At 36.7% G+C, this 16,286-nt stretch overlaps 1 protein-coding gene across 1 annotated transcript in view; it reads right to left on the bottom strand.

Moving 5' to 3' along the window:
- Window positions 1,438-16,286, bottom strand: part of TAOK1 (TAO kinase 1) — a 153,051-nt gene continuing 138,202 nt past the window's right edge. Inside the window, exon 20 of the mRNA XM_003483075.4 lies at window positions 1,438-10,744. Coding sequence (XP_003483123.1) covers window positions 10,283-10,744 — 462 coding nt within the window. The 3' untranslated portion in view covers window positions 1,438-10,282. The remainder of the gene's footprint in view (window positions 10,745-16,286) is intronic.

Raw genomic sequence — 16,286 nt, 5'->3', positions numbered from 1 at the left:
CAGCCATAAAAAGCAAAAGATTAAAAAAAAATTTTTTTTAAGTGATTAACTGCCTAGGACATGCATAGGAAAACGCTGCTTCTGCAGGTGGCATCACTGAGATGTAGATACCCTGACACTAGCTTACACGTGGAGCTAGCTGATCACTGTGATGATTTTTTTAATATACGTTCAAATTTCCCTTATAGTCAGCATAACTCAGCATCTCAGATATGTTTAGTCAATGACATTTGTTTTGGGTTGCTGACATGGCTAGAAGCAAGTGTTACAACACTCTCCTTCCACTGTAATTTGAACAGCCCAAATTGTGGAGATAAAGCAGAAATCTTGTTTTTGTTTTTTTTTTTTAGGGCTGCTTCCACGACATATGGAGATTCCCAGGCTAGGGGTCTAATCAGAGGTGTAGCTGCTGGCCTACGCCACAGCCATGCCAGATCCGAGCCGAATCTGCGACCTACACCACAGCTCGGGGCAACACCAGATCGTTAACCCATTGGGCGAGGCCAGGGACTGAACGAGCAACCTCATGGTTCCTAGTCGGATTCATTTCTGCTGCACCACGACAGGAACGCCAAGAAATCTTGTTTTTTAAATTTTTTATTTCCTCCAAATTCAAGGTGGAATACTGAAATTGCTGGAGACAGAACACTTGTAATCTAATCCTGGCTCGGCCACGTGGTTATTTGACCTAGGCAAATTAAACACCATGTAAATGTTAATTAATCTCAAAACAGTTTAACATTCTAGGAGTTTAAGAGCTATGTTAAAAAGTTAAAAGTGCCATTTTCCTGATAGTCTTCTATTCAATAAAGTAGATAATCTCAATTAAACTTTTTAAAATAACACCTAAAACTATTTTCTAATTTAAAAACATGTAAGCTCCAGCCCATGAGACTCTCCTCCTTCCAAATAAGCCTTCTGACAAAAAAAAGAAAAAAGAAAAAAAGTCATTTTAATAGCGTTTTAAACAAGATTGGTTTAGACATTCTACCCTATAGGCCTAAAAAGAGATGATTTTCAAATCTGAGAAGATAAACTCAGATGAAACTACTCTCTGAAGCTTTGTACAAGGTCCAAGAACTGCATTCATCTGTGTGTCCACGGCTATGGGAGGAGTTGTAGTTATACAAACCACAACATATTATATAAAACTTAAGAACCTGCATCCAACTGTTAGAACCTAACATAGAATCATTACACAACCACAACAAAATAGACCACTTCACTGTCTGGGCAAACAGAATTTGAGGCGATTAGACTAGGTTTTAGCCTATATCAGGGAGCCCATTCTTACCTGGATCTTACTCACTGTTGTAACCCCAACATCCAGCATAGGGCCCGAGGTTCAGTAATGATCCAAAGGATAGTCAATGGACTGAAATATACTTTATCTTTATGGGAATACAGTTACTTTAAAAAAAAACTGAGCAGACACTCTGTGTACTAAAATTACTTTATTACAGTTGATTTTTTAAACATTTCCTTTGCTATGATACAAAGGATACTTACAAACAAAATATTACATATGACCTTGTTTTCGCTCTTATGTTCTGACAACTTGGTAACAGCTTTAAATGCACAATCTATACAATTAATACAGGTTATATATGAACTATAAGGTATGTTGAACCAGAAGAATACTGACAATATACTGTACAATAAGCCTTACCAGTTAGTGCTGCGGACCACTTCTACCAAAAGGAAAATGCACATCTGTACAGTCACCTTTACCAGCTGGTACTGACAGTGAGGGAGAGAGGCTTCTTCCCCATTGCAACCCTTGATAAGCCTCCACTGTGGGTATCTGTTTGGTCCGAAAATTGAGAGGACTGTCTAAATTTAAAATTAGTCTTCAGTAAAGTGGCAGAATATCACTTTGAACATGATAATCTCTTGCAAAAAAAAAAAAAAAAATCAGTCCTAGTTTTAAAAGACCACAGGTCCTTCGTCCACCACGAAAACCCTACAGGCTCAAGGGCTTTGGAGATGAGATGAAGGCTGCCAAAAAGGAGGCAAGAAACCAAGCCAAAAATCTAGGTCTTGCAAAATCATCACTTTTTCCCTTCACCAAAGGGAACTAGAAATGTACAAATTCATTGATGAACCTCAATGATAACATAGCAATTAGCTGATAACCCTCATTTTATCTGGACCCCTGACTTGTGGGAATAACTGAAAAACTGCGAACAATATATACTACTTTTAGAACAGAACTTCTTGCTTAGTTAAAATATTCCCTTTAGCCACCAAAACTGGTCCTAGGCTATTACAGGTGTGCATTCATCTCTCAATGGTCTACTCAGAAATGATAAGGTTACAGCTTTTTTTCTTTTCTTTTTTCTTTTTTTAAATAAAAAAGCAACTGACTGAAGCATTTTTCTTCTTTTAGGTAAATAGCAAAAATAAAAATAAAAACCAACCCTGGCATTTGCACAAATGATGCAAATGGAGCGATATGGCCTTTAAGGTAAGGGGTTAGTAGAAAGGAAGAGAGAAGTAAAGAAAATCCAGAGAAAATGATGTATTACTTTTTCTTTTTAAAAATTTCTACAATACATGTGCAAAAAAATCATGCTGGTTGAGGAAAATAAAAGTAAATGAGTATATAAAACTAAAATCATAAATAATACGTTTGGATGACTGGTAAAAGCAGAAAGCAACCTGGGTTACAAAAAGGATTATACATTCAAGATGCTCTTAAACCCAGTGGGATAACTTATGTTAAAACTGTGTTAATAGTTATGTTATGTTAAAAATCTCAAGTTTGTTTTTAAATCTTCACAATACAAGCAAAGCTGTTTTAAAATATACACTATACATATTTCTCATAGTCTCTCCAACCTCATTAATTCGCATTAGGCTATCTTTTCCATATACTAAAACAAGGGGGTTCTGAAAGCTCAATTGCTCAGAATAACCCATCCATTATTTAAATGTTTAAGTTTTAAATGGGTTAAAAAATTTAACAGACTTACATAAACATAAATAGGATTTAGCAACACAAGTGTTAATTAAAAAAAGTCTAAAGCATTTACAAATTATCAAGTTGGAAGAGTCTGGGGAAGTTATGTGCACTATACTTTCAAAATGTTATTTACATCACACCTTTGCTTTTGTAAAAATTTCCCTAAAAGATAAAAAACAAAATAAATTTGAAGAATTAACCCATTCTAACCCAGCAGAGAAGGATCATAAAAGGAAAGGTAAAACAACAACAAAATATCTCTTACTAGAAACCCCACATATCCCTCTCCACTTGGATTTTGCCCTATGAACCCCCCTGCAACTTGTAATAGGCTCACATACCAAGTGTCAAGATAATGTGATAAAATACCTTGTCAGATAAGTTACTGGCCTCGTGGACTTTTTAAAAAAAATTTTCCCACCTGTGTCTCTGGCTTGGATTATTTTAGGACGTGTGTATATGATTAATTGGAGGGGCACTCTAAGTAGGCACAATTCCCATTTAATGTGGAATAAAAGGTATGACACATAAAATGCTATTGGGGAGAAGGAGTGGTGGTTTCTTTGAAATTATGAAATGCAAGAATGCACACTTGGAATGGGCACCAAAAAAGAGCATTCTGGCAACATGCTAGGGGCAGCCAACAACTTAATAAACTAAATATACTTGTCCATGATAAAAAAGGGGTTAGAAGGGTTCCAATATTTCCTGCCAGGTTTGATATGTGCCAAATAGTCACATGGCCAGCTAGAATCTGTGAACATTAAGCAGTTACATCCTTTTAAATCACGTAATTCATTCCATGACCATGTGCAGTTTATAAACAATAATGTTCATGCTGAAGCAATGTATTTGAGGGCTCAGAAAAAGCAAATGTGCTACTGAGAGAAACCTGTTCCCATACAACTTGTCTTCATGCTTTCAAGTGGCCCTAATATACCTCTGATGCTAAGCCAAGCCGTGCAAAAGCAAGAGGAGTACACACTTTTCATTAACATTGGTATCTTATTTCTAAACTTCACTGACCTCAGAGTTGCCGTAGAAACATATAACATGAATAATGAAAGCATACAATGAAGGTTCATGGATTTAAAAAAACGCATTTCCCTCATCTATGTTAACCAGCTTTTAATACCTTAGGTTACAAGGCATATCAAGGGATAATGACAAAGGAACATATGTAATTCTAGAAACAGGAAAAATGCTCCAGAAAATAGGATCAATGTGCCAGCAATAAGCATAGTTCATTTCATTTGAAAATTCAGCTAGAAAGCCCGATAAACAGTTCCAAGCCATAGGTTATCACCTGCATAATTTACATAAACATTAAAACTCTTGTACTTTATAGACAAAACACACTTCTGTAAACATGGCCACTGGGGGAGGGAGGCTCCCTACCTCATTTATGATTGAGAATGTGTAATCAGTATATTAAATAAAATGACTTTGCTCAAAAAAGATTTTAAACTGACCAATGATTAAGCTTAATTTCCCCCTGTTTAACAACATTTAAGCCTTAATTCTAAAAATGTCACCTAGGATGGTTTCAGGGTTAGATGCTAGGACCACAACTGGCAATGACAGCAACTCCTCTCTAGCTGGCACAGACTTAGAAACTTTAGTACAAAAACAAACAAAAAAATACAGAAACTAGGTCAATTTGTTAGCTACATATTTACAGATAATTACATGATTTCTTCACTCACAATTGCTAAAAACTATGAGTGAAAAGGAAACTGTGCAGGTTGAATTACCCGTACTTTGGGGGGGATTCTTGGGTATTGAGATACCCTTTTCATTCATTCACAAGTCTCAACTTCTCTACATTTTTTCGTGGCAAACTACCTACAGATATCCAGATTAGTATATCCAGTGAGCATCCTGTTTCAGGGAGGATTAACCTATTTAAAGAAGAATCTCGTGTACTGAAAAACAAAACAAACCCAACACAACAGACACACACACACAACCTCTGAAACTTCAAAAAGTTATGATTGCTGGGTAATGGTTAACAGTGATGGTGACACAGCAAATGGCTCCCCAGATTTAATTCTCTGCCTTTATTTAAAGAGGGAAGTGCAAATTTAAGAAACCCATAACAAGCAGATAAGGTGCATACTAATTTTCATATTTCTTATGATCTAAATGAAGACTCCCAGTAGGCCAAATGGATGCTCTTCCCTTGCACAAGTGAAATTTTGGAATTCTGAATATAAATGTGATTTTATATGTGACTTTAAAGGGGGCTACCAGAATTCAGTAGAAAATATAAACGCACAATAAAGGAAGAGTTCTCGACTTTACTTTTTCTAGACAGTGTGTAATAAAACTTTACAAATTAATAGTCATTTCCAATGTAGACTTATAGTGATTTCATAAAAGTGCAGACAACATAACCAGACACACAGCAAAATAGACTTCAATCAGTAGTCCTTTCATACAACAGGCAAGTCTGCTAAGTGTACAGCACACTCTTCATCCTTTAAGGAATCTGAGGATGGAAAATTTCCAGTTCTTAACTAAAAGTGAGGAAGTGCCTTTTCAAAGGCAATGCTATAACCTGGTTAGGGGCACTATCATGTTAGTTGAGGGAAAACAGAATTTTTTCTCTTTAATAATTAATGATCTGTGTTTAGTAAGCAGCTCCAAGATGACAGCCCAAGTTTTGGATCTGTTCCTCAGAAAAGGCAGTTTTCTAAGGAACAAGAGCCTCTGCTTCCAAAATTATGGGAGATTCACACTTACATAACTTAAATATATTATTTTCTGATTTGAATACATGATAGACACTTCACATTGTGAGCATGGACAAAACGCAGGACCATATAAACTTCCTAGGAAAGGGTTGCTGTGTTGGGCCAAATCTATGCTTGAATAGTAGTGCCTCTGAAAGAGTGGAAGGTGCATGAATAACTTACTATTAGAAAGCAAGAAGAGGCAGCAAAAGGGAGAAAGCCCTATGCTAATACCAAATCCTTCTCTCCCAGTGGCCATTTCCTACTGATTTTATAGTTTAGGAGAACCTTAGGTGCTTTAGCAGTAATTCCTCCCTTGGCTGTTTTGGTCCTTAGCAAAATTTACAATCATTAGTACTGATGGAGTAAAAAGAGTAAGAGGATTGATGGCACTGCTACTAAGAAATATGTACGGAGTGCACAAGATTATGTGATTTATTGGCTCTCTTTATCTTCGCAGAGGAATCACCACCAGTGTTTTTAATTTCCATGGTTCATTTCTCTCTGCATTACTTATCTTTCATTGTATCTACAACACGAACTCACAGAAACACTAACTGGCTCCTTCCCCAGCACTATTTTACTGCGTTGCAACTTATGATTCCACATTTTACTTTACTTTCTTTCCACCCACAGAAGTGCTAGGAGGGGATTAAAAAAGAAAAGACTGCATCTCAGGACCACCTTCTCATAAATATCAACCCAGAGTACTCATTCTTAAGAAACACATGCATTCCTGCCTTAACTGAGGACTGAAATGACAAAACAAAGTAACAGAACCTTAAGTGCCCTGATGGAAATGTACAGTATGAGTTATAACCATCTATCTATACACACATATAGACACTCATATGTATATACAATATATACATACAAATGATAATAACTATACCAAAATGTGCATATTTAACACAGTTTTAAAAAGCCAGTAGATTATGGTATAATACAATTTATTTCCACTAGTGAATGGCACAAATAGAGAAATGCAAAGGAGGTGTTTCAAGTACAATAGTCATTTTTCACAGGTGAAAATAAACAGTATTATTCCAGTGTCCAACACAATGTATTCTATAAAAGTTAAAATGCCAGACATTTAGTACTTAAAGAAGTAGAAAGTTACTAAAGTCTGCCTTATGGTCTGAAAAAGACACTCATAGAGTTTTCAATTTTGGAAAAGGGGGTGAGAAAAATAGGTGGGAGTGGGGAGAGAGTCAAGGACAGTTTCTTTAGTGTAATGAATGGTATTTACCTGATGTCTGGGCAGCTGAAAATCATAACTATGCTAAAAAACTTCAACTTACCAATAAATCCTGGGCCTAGAGTACCAAGCATACTATATCTGTGGGTCTGTGGTTGTGGCTTCAAAGGCAGGACTATTCATCTCTAGGCACAGAAACGACTAAAAAAGAATGGCAGTTCTGAATAAAAATAATATAAACACATTTTCCAGCTAACATTACCTATATAATGAAAATACTTTCAGATACTTTAATTTGGGGTTAGAGCTGACTTTAATAAGGGGAAAAAATATGGGCAAAAGGAAGGGAACCCAATTAGGAACAATGGAACAATATATTTCAAAGTATGAGGTTTTGCATTTTTTAAATACTAACTTAAAAAAGGGAGATACAGCGAACACAAAAAACTTTTTACTGCCAAGCTCTGGATACCAGACATAGATAGCATTTACAACTTTCTGATATGAAGGACAAATTTCCCATACTTTTTATTTTCTTAAACACATATATACCAAGTGAACACCAACACTGGGGAGGAGGTAGTAGTAATCTGATCAAATGTTGACGTCTGATTCAGAAAGTGCCTACTTCTTTCTTTAGGATCTCTCAAAACCTTTCAAATTTTCCTGCCACAAGCTTTACTCTTTGATGACTCCTACCATGTGTGAGATTCCTCAGAGGTCAGATCTTGCAAACACACACAAATCAATTAATCTGAACCATTTTTTGCAAACTATATATATATTTTAATTAAAATTAACTTAATGGAATAATCCAGGTATAGTCATGACCCTCATGCAAAACTGGTTGCCCACAATTAAATCAGATACAGAGACCTATTGTATAGACATTTGGAGCCAGTATTCAATCACAATTTTACAAGTACATATGATCTGCATGAACTCAGTAACTCACTTTGACTACATGAAGTCCACAAGTGGACTGGACTTTAACATGTATCACTGGTAGTATTTTTAAGGTTTTGTATGTAAAACTGATCTGCACCCTTATTCCACCCCTCCAGTAGTATAGAGGGGCCAGATCTAATAAGAATTTTTTTAAAGGCATCAAATTCATTATATTTTTAAATTAATTCTAAAGCTCTCTCCTATCATTTTTATCCAAATAGGTAGATAACTCAATTTGCTTGAATAGGTGAATGCAAAAAAGATACTGAGAAAATTAAATGCCCCATTCATTAGACTGACAAGTAAGTACATGACATGTTCACCTAAAAACTGCTGTCTCAAGCGTGGCCAAGAGACAATATACCAGAGCGTTACCTGAAATACTGCCTAAAAGTGTGTATGAATTCTTACCGTAATCTTGGTTTTTAAAAAATTACATTAAAATATCAATTTTTCTTCCAGTTACCTTTATGTGAATGCCAGAAACTCCTAAGGTGGAGGGAGGATTCATGGAGATTAGAGTGATGTACCTGGGGGAAGACTTAAATTTGATTTTGAAAACCAAGATTTCAACAGTTATAGATTACTGTTTGGTCATTAGTCTGGTCTATGTGAACAGTATCACTGAGAAGGACTTAGAGAATTGTACCTTGGAGTCCTCTGACTATATGAAAAGCAGGATCAGAGTTAGCAGCAAGGGTTCTTGAAGACAAGGGAGGGGGCAAGACGATAACTTGTAAGAAACTCTGATCTATCACTGAAAATAACATTTTTTTCCTTCAGGTCATACTCACAGCTTCCTACCCACCTTCAACTCAATTTCCACACGAGTGGTGGAATACCAAGTAACACCTAACTTTCAGCATTGGGTCGATCCTTCATTACAAAACAAAACATAACATTCCTCTGTGGGAAAAAAAAAAGTTAGCTTTTGTCAAGAGATTCCCTGACCACTATAACTCACTTATTTTTTTTCTTTTTATATTTGCCAAACTTGCTAGTTCCTTTTCAGTAGTACTTTAGCACGGAGGCTAGAGACTTCTGCAAGTGGTGTTTCTTACTGTATGATGTTAATACGATGCCAAATGGTCACTAAGTCTCAAGGAACTAGAAGTTTGTAAAGTATTGCAGCAACAAAAACAGCAATTAAAAAAAAAAAAAAAAAAAAAAAAAGAGGACCTGCACATGCAGCAAAATCTACAGTGGTGATGAGGATTAGTCAGCAGCTGGTAAAGTCATTGGCTCAGTGACTCCTGGTTCACTATGGCAACTAAATATTTAAATAATTGGCTATTCTACTTGTAAACAGGAAATCCCATAAGCCAAAAAGGGGTAATCAAATTATGTCTATGTAGTGTGGTGAGAATTCCAAGAGATGGCAGTTTGCAAATATGGCATCATTCAAATACCTCTGGCATTTGATTTGTATTGGCTATACGTCTTTGTTTTTGCACAAACAAAGTAAAAGTACTGTTTGGGGTCTTGGGAGTTACAGAGCTTAGCTAGGATGAGCTATCACAGTATGAGCAACAAAATGTCAGGATATATAGGCTTCATCTCCTCATTCTGCTGCTGAACCTACCCACCATATGAACTTTCAGGGATCTCTCTCACCCTTCTGGTCTTCCCCTTTAAAGGCTCATAGGTTCGTTGAAGCAATTCCCATACAACTTGTGATCTCCTTAAGCACCTCCATCTCACCATGCCACAAAGAAGGCACAATTGAATGGACCAAAAAAAAAAAAAAAAAAAAAATCACTGACAAAAACTTTTAGGCAGCATTTGGAAAAAGAACTAAGTTGTTTTCTACTCTCTGAAAAAGTCAATGCAACCCTTTAGTGTTCATGGATTTCTGAATTCTTTTTTACTCCAAATGAGGCTGAGAAGTCAGACCAATTTAATAAAGAAAATACATTGGTGAGGGGATACAGATATGTTTCCATAATAACTTGTTTCAGCATATGCTGCCTGCTGTGAGTGGCTTATAAGCATTTGGGGTATGGAGAAAAGTTTTAGATGTTTTCACAAACTTCTTAGGATATAATTGCCCAAAAGTGATGACTCAAGCCACATTACTGCATTCCATTTTTGCAGTGTTCAGAAAATACCCCCTTATCTAGCCAATTTCTTGTAACCACATGCATAATATATATGTGTGTATGTGTGTATACACACGTACATATTAATTCTCCTTTTCAAAATTTCTCCAAAAGTTTAAAAAAACAAAACACACAACAACAAAACCCGGCAGCCAGATACTATGACACCCCAATTAGTAAACACAAAACAGAATGCTTTACAAAAATGAATAAAATATACCATATGCACTCAGCTTCCACACTGTAGTACCCAAGTGAGGAGGCTGCTATGACGATGTCTGTAGGCAGTTTCTTTTGGCAGACAGCTCCAGCGGAATTGCCACTCTCGATTATTAAGTTATGTATAAGACATATGTGACCCATTGGATATTTGTGAAGTGACACTCGTGCTTCTGCTCATGCCCTGTTCCGTCCGTCCCCCAGAAGCTGTCCGCCTTAGAGCCTGAGGGCTATTGCGGACTCCCATACTGCTACCTCGAGGTACCCCTTGCATTGGCCCTGAGGGGTGACCCCATGGCTGGGGTCCACCTTGCATTGGATGGCCCCAAGCCTGCGGTGGGCCACCCATGGGATGACCCCAGTGAGGTCCTGGACCCCCAGTAGGATTGTGAGACCAACCAGAAGCTCCCGGGTAGCTGTGGCTGAATGCCTCAGGGGAGAGATTAGAAAGGACCATGTTACTAAAACCTAGTCTCATGCTTTCAGAGTCAAAAGCTTCAATTTCTCTGGCTTGACGTTCTAGCAGGCTTCGTATTCGTTCTGTGCGTTCATTCTGCAAAGCCAACATTTCTTCTTCAATCTGTTGGGGGTTAGGGGAAGAGAAGAAAAAGAAAGCTGATTTGTTTTTTACAATCTATAAACTAAGGGAGTGATAATTACTCAGCTTTGAAGGGAATCATAAAGAAGTTCACTCTGGCTATTTTATGGAAGTACATTTAAAAATCAAAGAGATATACTGTAGAAGTCGTACATAATTTATATTTCCAAAATATGTAAAATCAAGTTCTTAAAAGCAAAGGCAGTAACCGCTAATGAATTAATAAATCAAGGCAGTTATTATCAATGGCTACTAAATCCATTAGGTAAAACAGTGAATAAAAAATAAAATGGATAAGGGAAAACTAGCCTTATCAGACGTACTGAAATGTCACTCTAATACAATAAATACGGTAATTGGTGTGCAACAGCATGAAGCTTCTGTTTGTAGGTTATACAAGCAGAACAAAGCATTAATTAATTCAATGGGAAAAAAAATGAATTTTAAACAGGTAACACCGGCACAACTGGCCAATCATTTGGAATGAAATAAAAATGGAACCCCATCTTATACCACATTCCGGTTAAGACAGAGCAAAGCTTTAGGTGAAAAGCAAGCAAACAAAAACTAATAAAGATTTCATTAAAAAGTTAGTTCCCATTGTGGCTCAGTGGTAACAAATTCGACTAGTATCCATGAAGGCGCAGGTTCAATCCCTGGCCTTGCTCAGTGGGTTGAGGATCTGTCGTTGCCATGAGCTTGGATCCTGTGTTGCTGTGGCTGTGGCAGAGGCCAGCAGCTGCAGGTCTGATTCAACCCCTAGTCTGGGAACCACATGTTTCAGGTGCGGCCTTGAAAAGCAAAAAAAAAAAAAAAAAAAAAAAGGTAGATGGATCTATATACCTACAAATTAGTGGTTGGGTAGCCATCCTAATCCGTTACGGAAAACTGGAAGGTAGTACAATTAAGTGTAGTTGACTGCACATAAATTTAAAAATATAAATTCGTAATAAATAAGAGATAATGAAAAAAGGCTGATGAAAGAACTTTTATGAATGATCAAACTGATAATTGCCTAAATACTGATCAATATTAGTACCACTTAAAAGGGGAACAGGTAGACAATATATATATTTTGATGTGATGCAAATGGAAGTATACAGTAACCTTCATAAAAATTCCTTCCAAAAAAAATATATTTTTTTGGTCTTTTTAGGGCTGCATCCACGGCATATGGGGGTTTCCAGGCTAGGGGTCAAATCGGAGTTGTAGCCACTGGCCTATGCCACAGCAATGCCAGATCCAAATCACGTCTGCAACCACCACAGCTCATGGCAAGGCCAGATTCTTAACCCACTGAGCAAGGCCAGGGATTGAACCTGCATCCTCATGGATACTAGTGAGATTGGTTTCTGCTGAGCCATGATGGCAATGCTTTTTTTATTTTCAAAAGAAAATTGAGGAGTTCCTGTCATGGCTCAGTGGTAACGAACCTAACTAGTATCCATGAGGATGCAGGTTTGATCCCTGGCCTTGCTCAGTGGGTTAAGGATCTAGCGTTGCTCTAAGCTGTGGTGTAGGTCAGAGACACGGCTTGGATCCTGCGTTGCTGTGGTTGTGGTGTAGGCCCATAGCTGCAGCTCCAATTTGACCCTTAGCCTGGGAATTTCCACATGCCTCAGGTGCAGTCCTAAAAAGAAAAAAAGAGAAGAAAATTGAATCTAAACATAGTCACGCCTCTGGGTCTAATTACCAGTTTACAAGAAATATGAAATAAAAGAGAAAGCATATACATTAAATGACACCATGAGGACGCAGTCAGCCAAATCCAGAAGGTGAGATTTCCTACAGAGCAAATGATCCAATCCACAATGGAAAAAAGAAAAAAAGTGGGGAGAGAGGGGCCTATTCTAGACAAATTGACTTAAAAGACAATTAATCCTAGCAAAGTCTGGACCTTGTTTAGGTTCCAATTCAAATAAGCCAACTTAAATAAGACATTTCTGAGATAAAATGGGGAAATTTAGGCATGGACTGAGTATTAGGTAATACTTAAATTGTATTCATTTGGTTAAAAGTCATGATGGAAATATGGTTATAGTAAAGAAATCCTTATCTATATTTAGGAGTGAAATAACGCTATCCTAGAATTTGCTTTGAAGTACCCCATTTCCCCCCTAATCCTTCTGCCTCCCAAAAAGCTGTATGTGTGTGTAGTAGAACAGGTAAGAAAAAATCAGCATAATATTGACAATTATTGAAGCTATGTGATAAGTACTTGAAATTTCATTGCACTAATTCTTCCTACTTTTGTGTATGTTTGAAAATTTCCATGAAAAAAAACGTTTTAAAAAGATAAGAAATAGAGAATTTGTAAAGGAGCATTAAATAATCAGGTTTCAAAATATTTGAAGACTTAAGCCAACGGTCATTTAGCTCAATAGATGTTTACTTTCTATTTATCAATTTTTTAAAGTACCCTTAAAAAAACCCCACAGTTTAGTATGGGCAACACATGCAAATAAAATTTTATACAGAATGTGATAAGATTATAATAATAGGTTTATGAAGTATATCAGAAATATTAAAGGACAGAGTGATTCATTCCACAGGGGAAGGAGAGTAGGGTAAAGAAGTCTTTTTAGAGGAGGGGGCAGAATGGATTCTGAAGGAAGAATAAAAGTTTACCAGGAAGGCAAGAAGAAGGGAGAATACTTTCAGTAGACAGAACATATGCAAAGACATGGGAAAACAGTAAGTGTTTGAAGAATTACAAATATGCCAGATGGACCCTAGTAAGAAGAGTTTGAAAATTATTTAGATTAAACATGAATGATTCTTGTGAGAGAAAGACATCAAATTTTGAACTGTGGTGATTTCTGAGAAGGATTAAGGACATTTTAATTTTTATTTATGTTTCTCTATATTTGCCAGATGTGAGAGTTCTCCTGCAGCACAGTGGGTTAAGGATCTGGTGTTGTCACTGCTATGGACTGGGTCACTGCTGTGGCATCAGTTCAATCCCTGGCCCAGGAATTTCCACCACAGACAGGAAAAAAACAAACAAAAAACCCACAAAGAAAGATCCTGTAAGACATTTCAATTGTAATGTTGGACATGATAAAACTACCAACAATTTTGATGATACTAAGTGAAAAATTGAGAGAAGACAAAACTAAAATACAGAAACATACAAATTTTAGAAATGCTGTAACTTTTCATGCATGTATAAATTTCAGAGAATTTAATTTATAGTTATGTTGTCATACTGATGAAATTTTAATGTAAATGAATTATGAAAAAGTCATAAAAAGATCTCATGTGAGTTCAAGTGAGCGCTTTTACTTTGTTGGGGCCTCAACCTCAAGGAACAATTCTAGTTCATGCGGAGATTAAAGCAATTTTCAAAAAGAATTATTATCCATCTTGAAACAACTAATATTCACTCTGGTTCCATCTCTATTTCTTTTCAGATGACTGTTTCTTATCTGTACAACCACTAAGCACAAAGTGCAGAAAACACAGCTATTATGATTTTCAATATTTCTGTAGAGAGGGTACATAGGCTTGGTAGCTGCCAACTGACTCCAAACTGCTTTACAGTTATGCACCTCCACTTGAAATGTGAATGTCAGCCCTAAAAATCATGTAGCAATTCAAAGCACTATAGATTTATCACCCTACTGTTCCTTTATTACATATAATACTAAACAATCTCATGCATCTTCCCCATCAACGTAATATAAATCACAGTAAAAACGTAAAACGGGAGTTCCTGTCATGGCACAGTGGAAACGAATCTGACTAGGAACCATGAAATTGCGGGTTCGATCCCTGGCCTTGCTCAGTGGGTTAAGGATTTGGCATTGCCATGAGCTGTGGGTGCAGGCTGCAGACATGGCTTGGACCCTGCGTTGCTGTGGCTGTGGTGTAGGCCAGCAGCTGTAGCTCTGATTAGACCCCTAGCCTGGGAACCTCCATATACTGCAGATGCCCTAAAAAGACAAAAAGACCAAAAAAATAAATTAAAAAATTAAAAAAATAAACAATAAAGGTGTTTTTAAAAAAACAAAATAAAAAGTAAAACAGAAAAATAAACCATTCTAATATATTAATAGAGCTACTACTAGCATTACTTCAATTCACTTTAAATGTGATTTGTCTTTTTAATTTTATTAAACATATCATAAGCATTTTCTCACATAAATACTGTCTTTGTAGTCATCATTTAAATGGTTGAATAAAATTTTTTAAGTGAACTTGGCCATAATTACTCATTTATATCTCTATTTTAGATAGTTTTTTGGTTTTTTTTTGTATTTTCTAGGGCCGCACCTGCGGCATATGGAGGTTCCCAGGCTAGGGGTCTAATTGGAGCTGTAGCTGCCAGCCTTCTCCAGAGCCACAGCAACGCAGGATCCGAGCTGAGTCTGCGACCTACACCAAAGCTTACAGCAATGCTGTATCCTTAACCCACTGAGCGAGGCCAGGGATCGAACCCACTACCTAATGGTTCCTAGTCGGCTTCGTTAACCATTGAGACACAACGGGAACTCCTATTTTAGATAGTTTTTTTTCTTTCTTTCTTTCTTTTTTTTTTTTGGCCACACCTGCAGCAAATGGAAGTTCCCAGGTCAGGGATCAAACCTGTGACACTGCAGTGACAATGACAGATCTTTAACCCACTGAGCCACAAGAGAACTCCTGGTTGTGTATTTTAAACCATTATAGAACATGCTATAATTACCATATTTAAATATTTTGTTCTTCCTATATTTAGATTTCCTTAGAATAAACTCTCAAAATCTTAAATATTTAACATTTCCAAAGCTCTACATATACTTCCAAATTGCTTTCCAAAACGCATTATCAATATATGAGAGTGCTGCTGCATCTTCATCATTGTGTATCAGTTTTACACCCACATTTTACTAGGCTTTGTAGAAGATGTAGGTTTTGGTTCATATATTGAAGTAAGATTGTATCTAAGATATTAATTAGTAACCACTAGGTGGAGCTAAAAATACAAACACACAGTCCCACCCTAGTATCCTTAGTGGAACAGTCCCAGAACCCTCCCTCAGATACCAAAATCAGAGGATGCTTAAGTCCCTAATATAAAATAGTATAGTATGTGCATGTAAGCTACACACATACCACCATACTTTAAGTCATCTCTAGATTACTTATAATACCCTATACAATGTAAATGCTATGCAAATAGTTGCCGAGGCATGCAGCAAATTGCATGTTTTGCTTTTTGGAACTTTCTGGAATTTTTTCCCCCTAAATATTTTCAGTCAGGCTAGTTGAATCTGGGGATGCAGAACCCACAGTTATGGGGCTGACTGTAATAGTACCAATATTTCTCTCCTAACACTATTCCTGAAATATTTCAGGAAGTTTTCATTTCAGGTAATTTTTTGAAGCATAAGAGACAGAACTTTAGATACAGATTTATTAAATCTATACATGGTACAAACTACATTTTTCTCAACATTTACATGTGTTTACCCATCTTGAATGAGAAACACAAGTGAGATAATTTTTAGAAGCAAGTACTTCTCAAAGAAGCCTGTAAAGA

This window comes from Sus scrofa, chromosome 12 (assembly GCF_000003025.6).
Source record: "Sus scrofa isolate TJ Tabasco breed Duroc chromosome 12, Sscrofa11.1, whole genome shotgun sequence".
NCBI classification, from domain to species: Eukaryota; Metazoa; Chordata; class Mammalia; order Artiodactyla; family Suidae; genus Sus; species Sus scrofa.
This window is presented reverse-complemented; position numbering and strand designations above follow the sequence as displayed.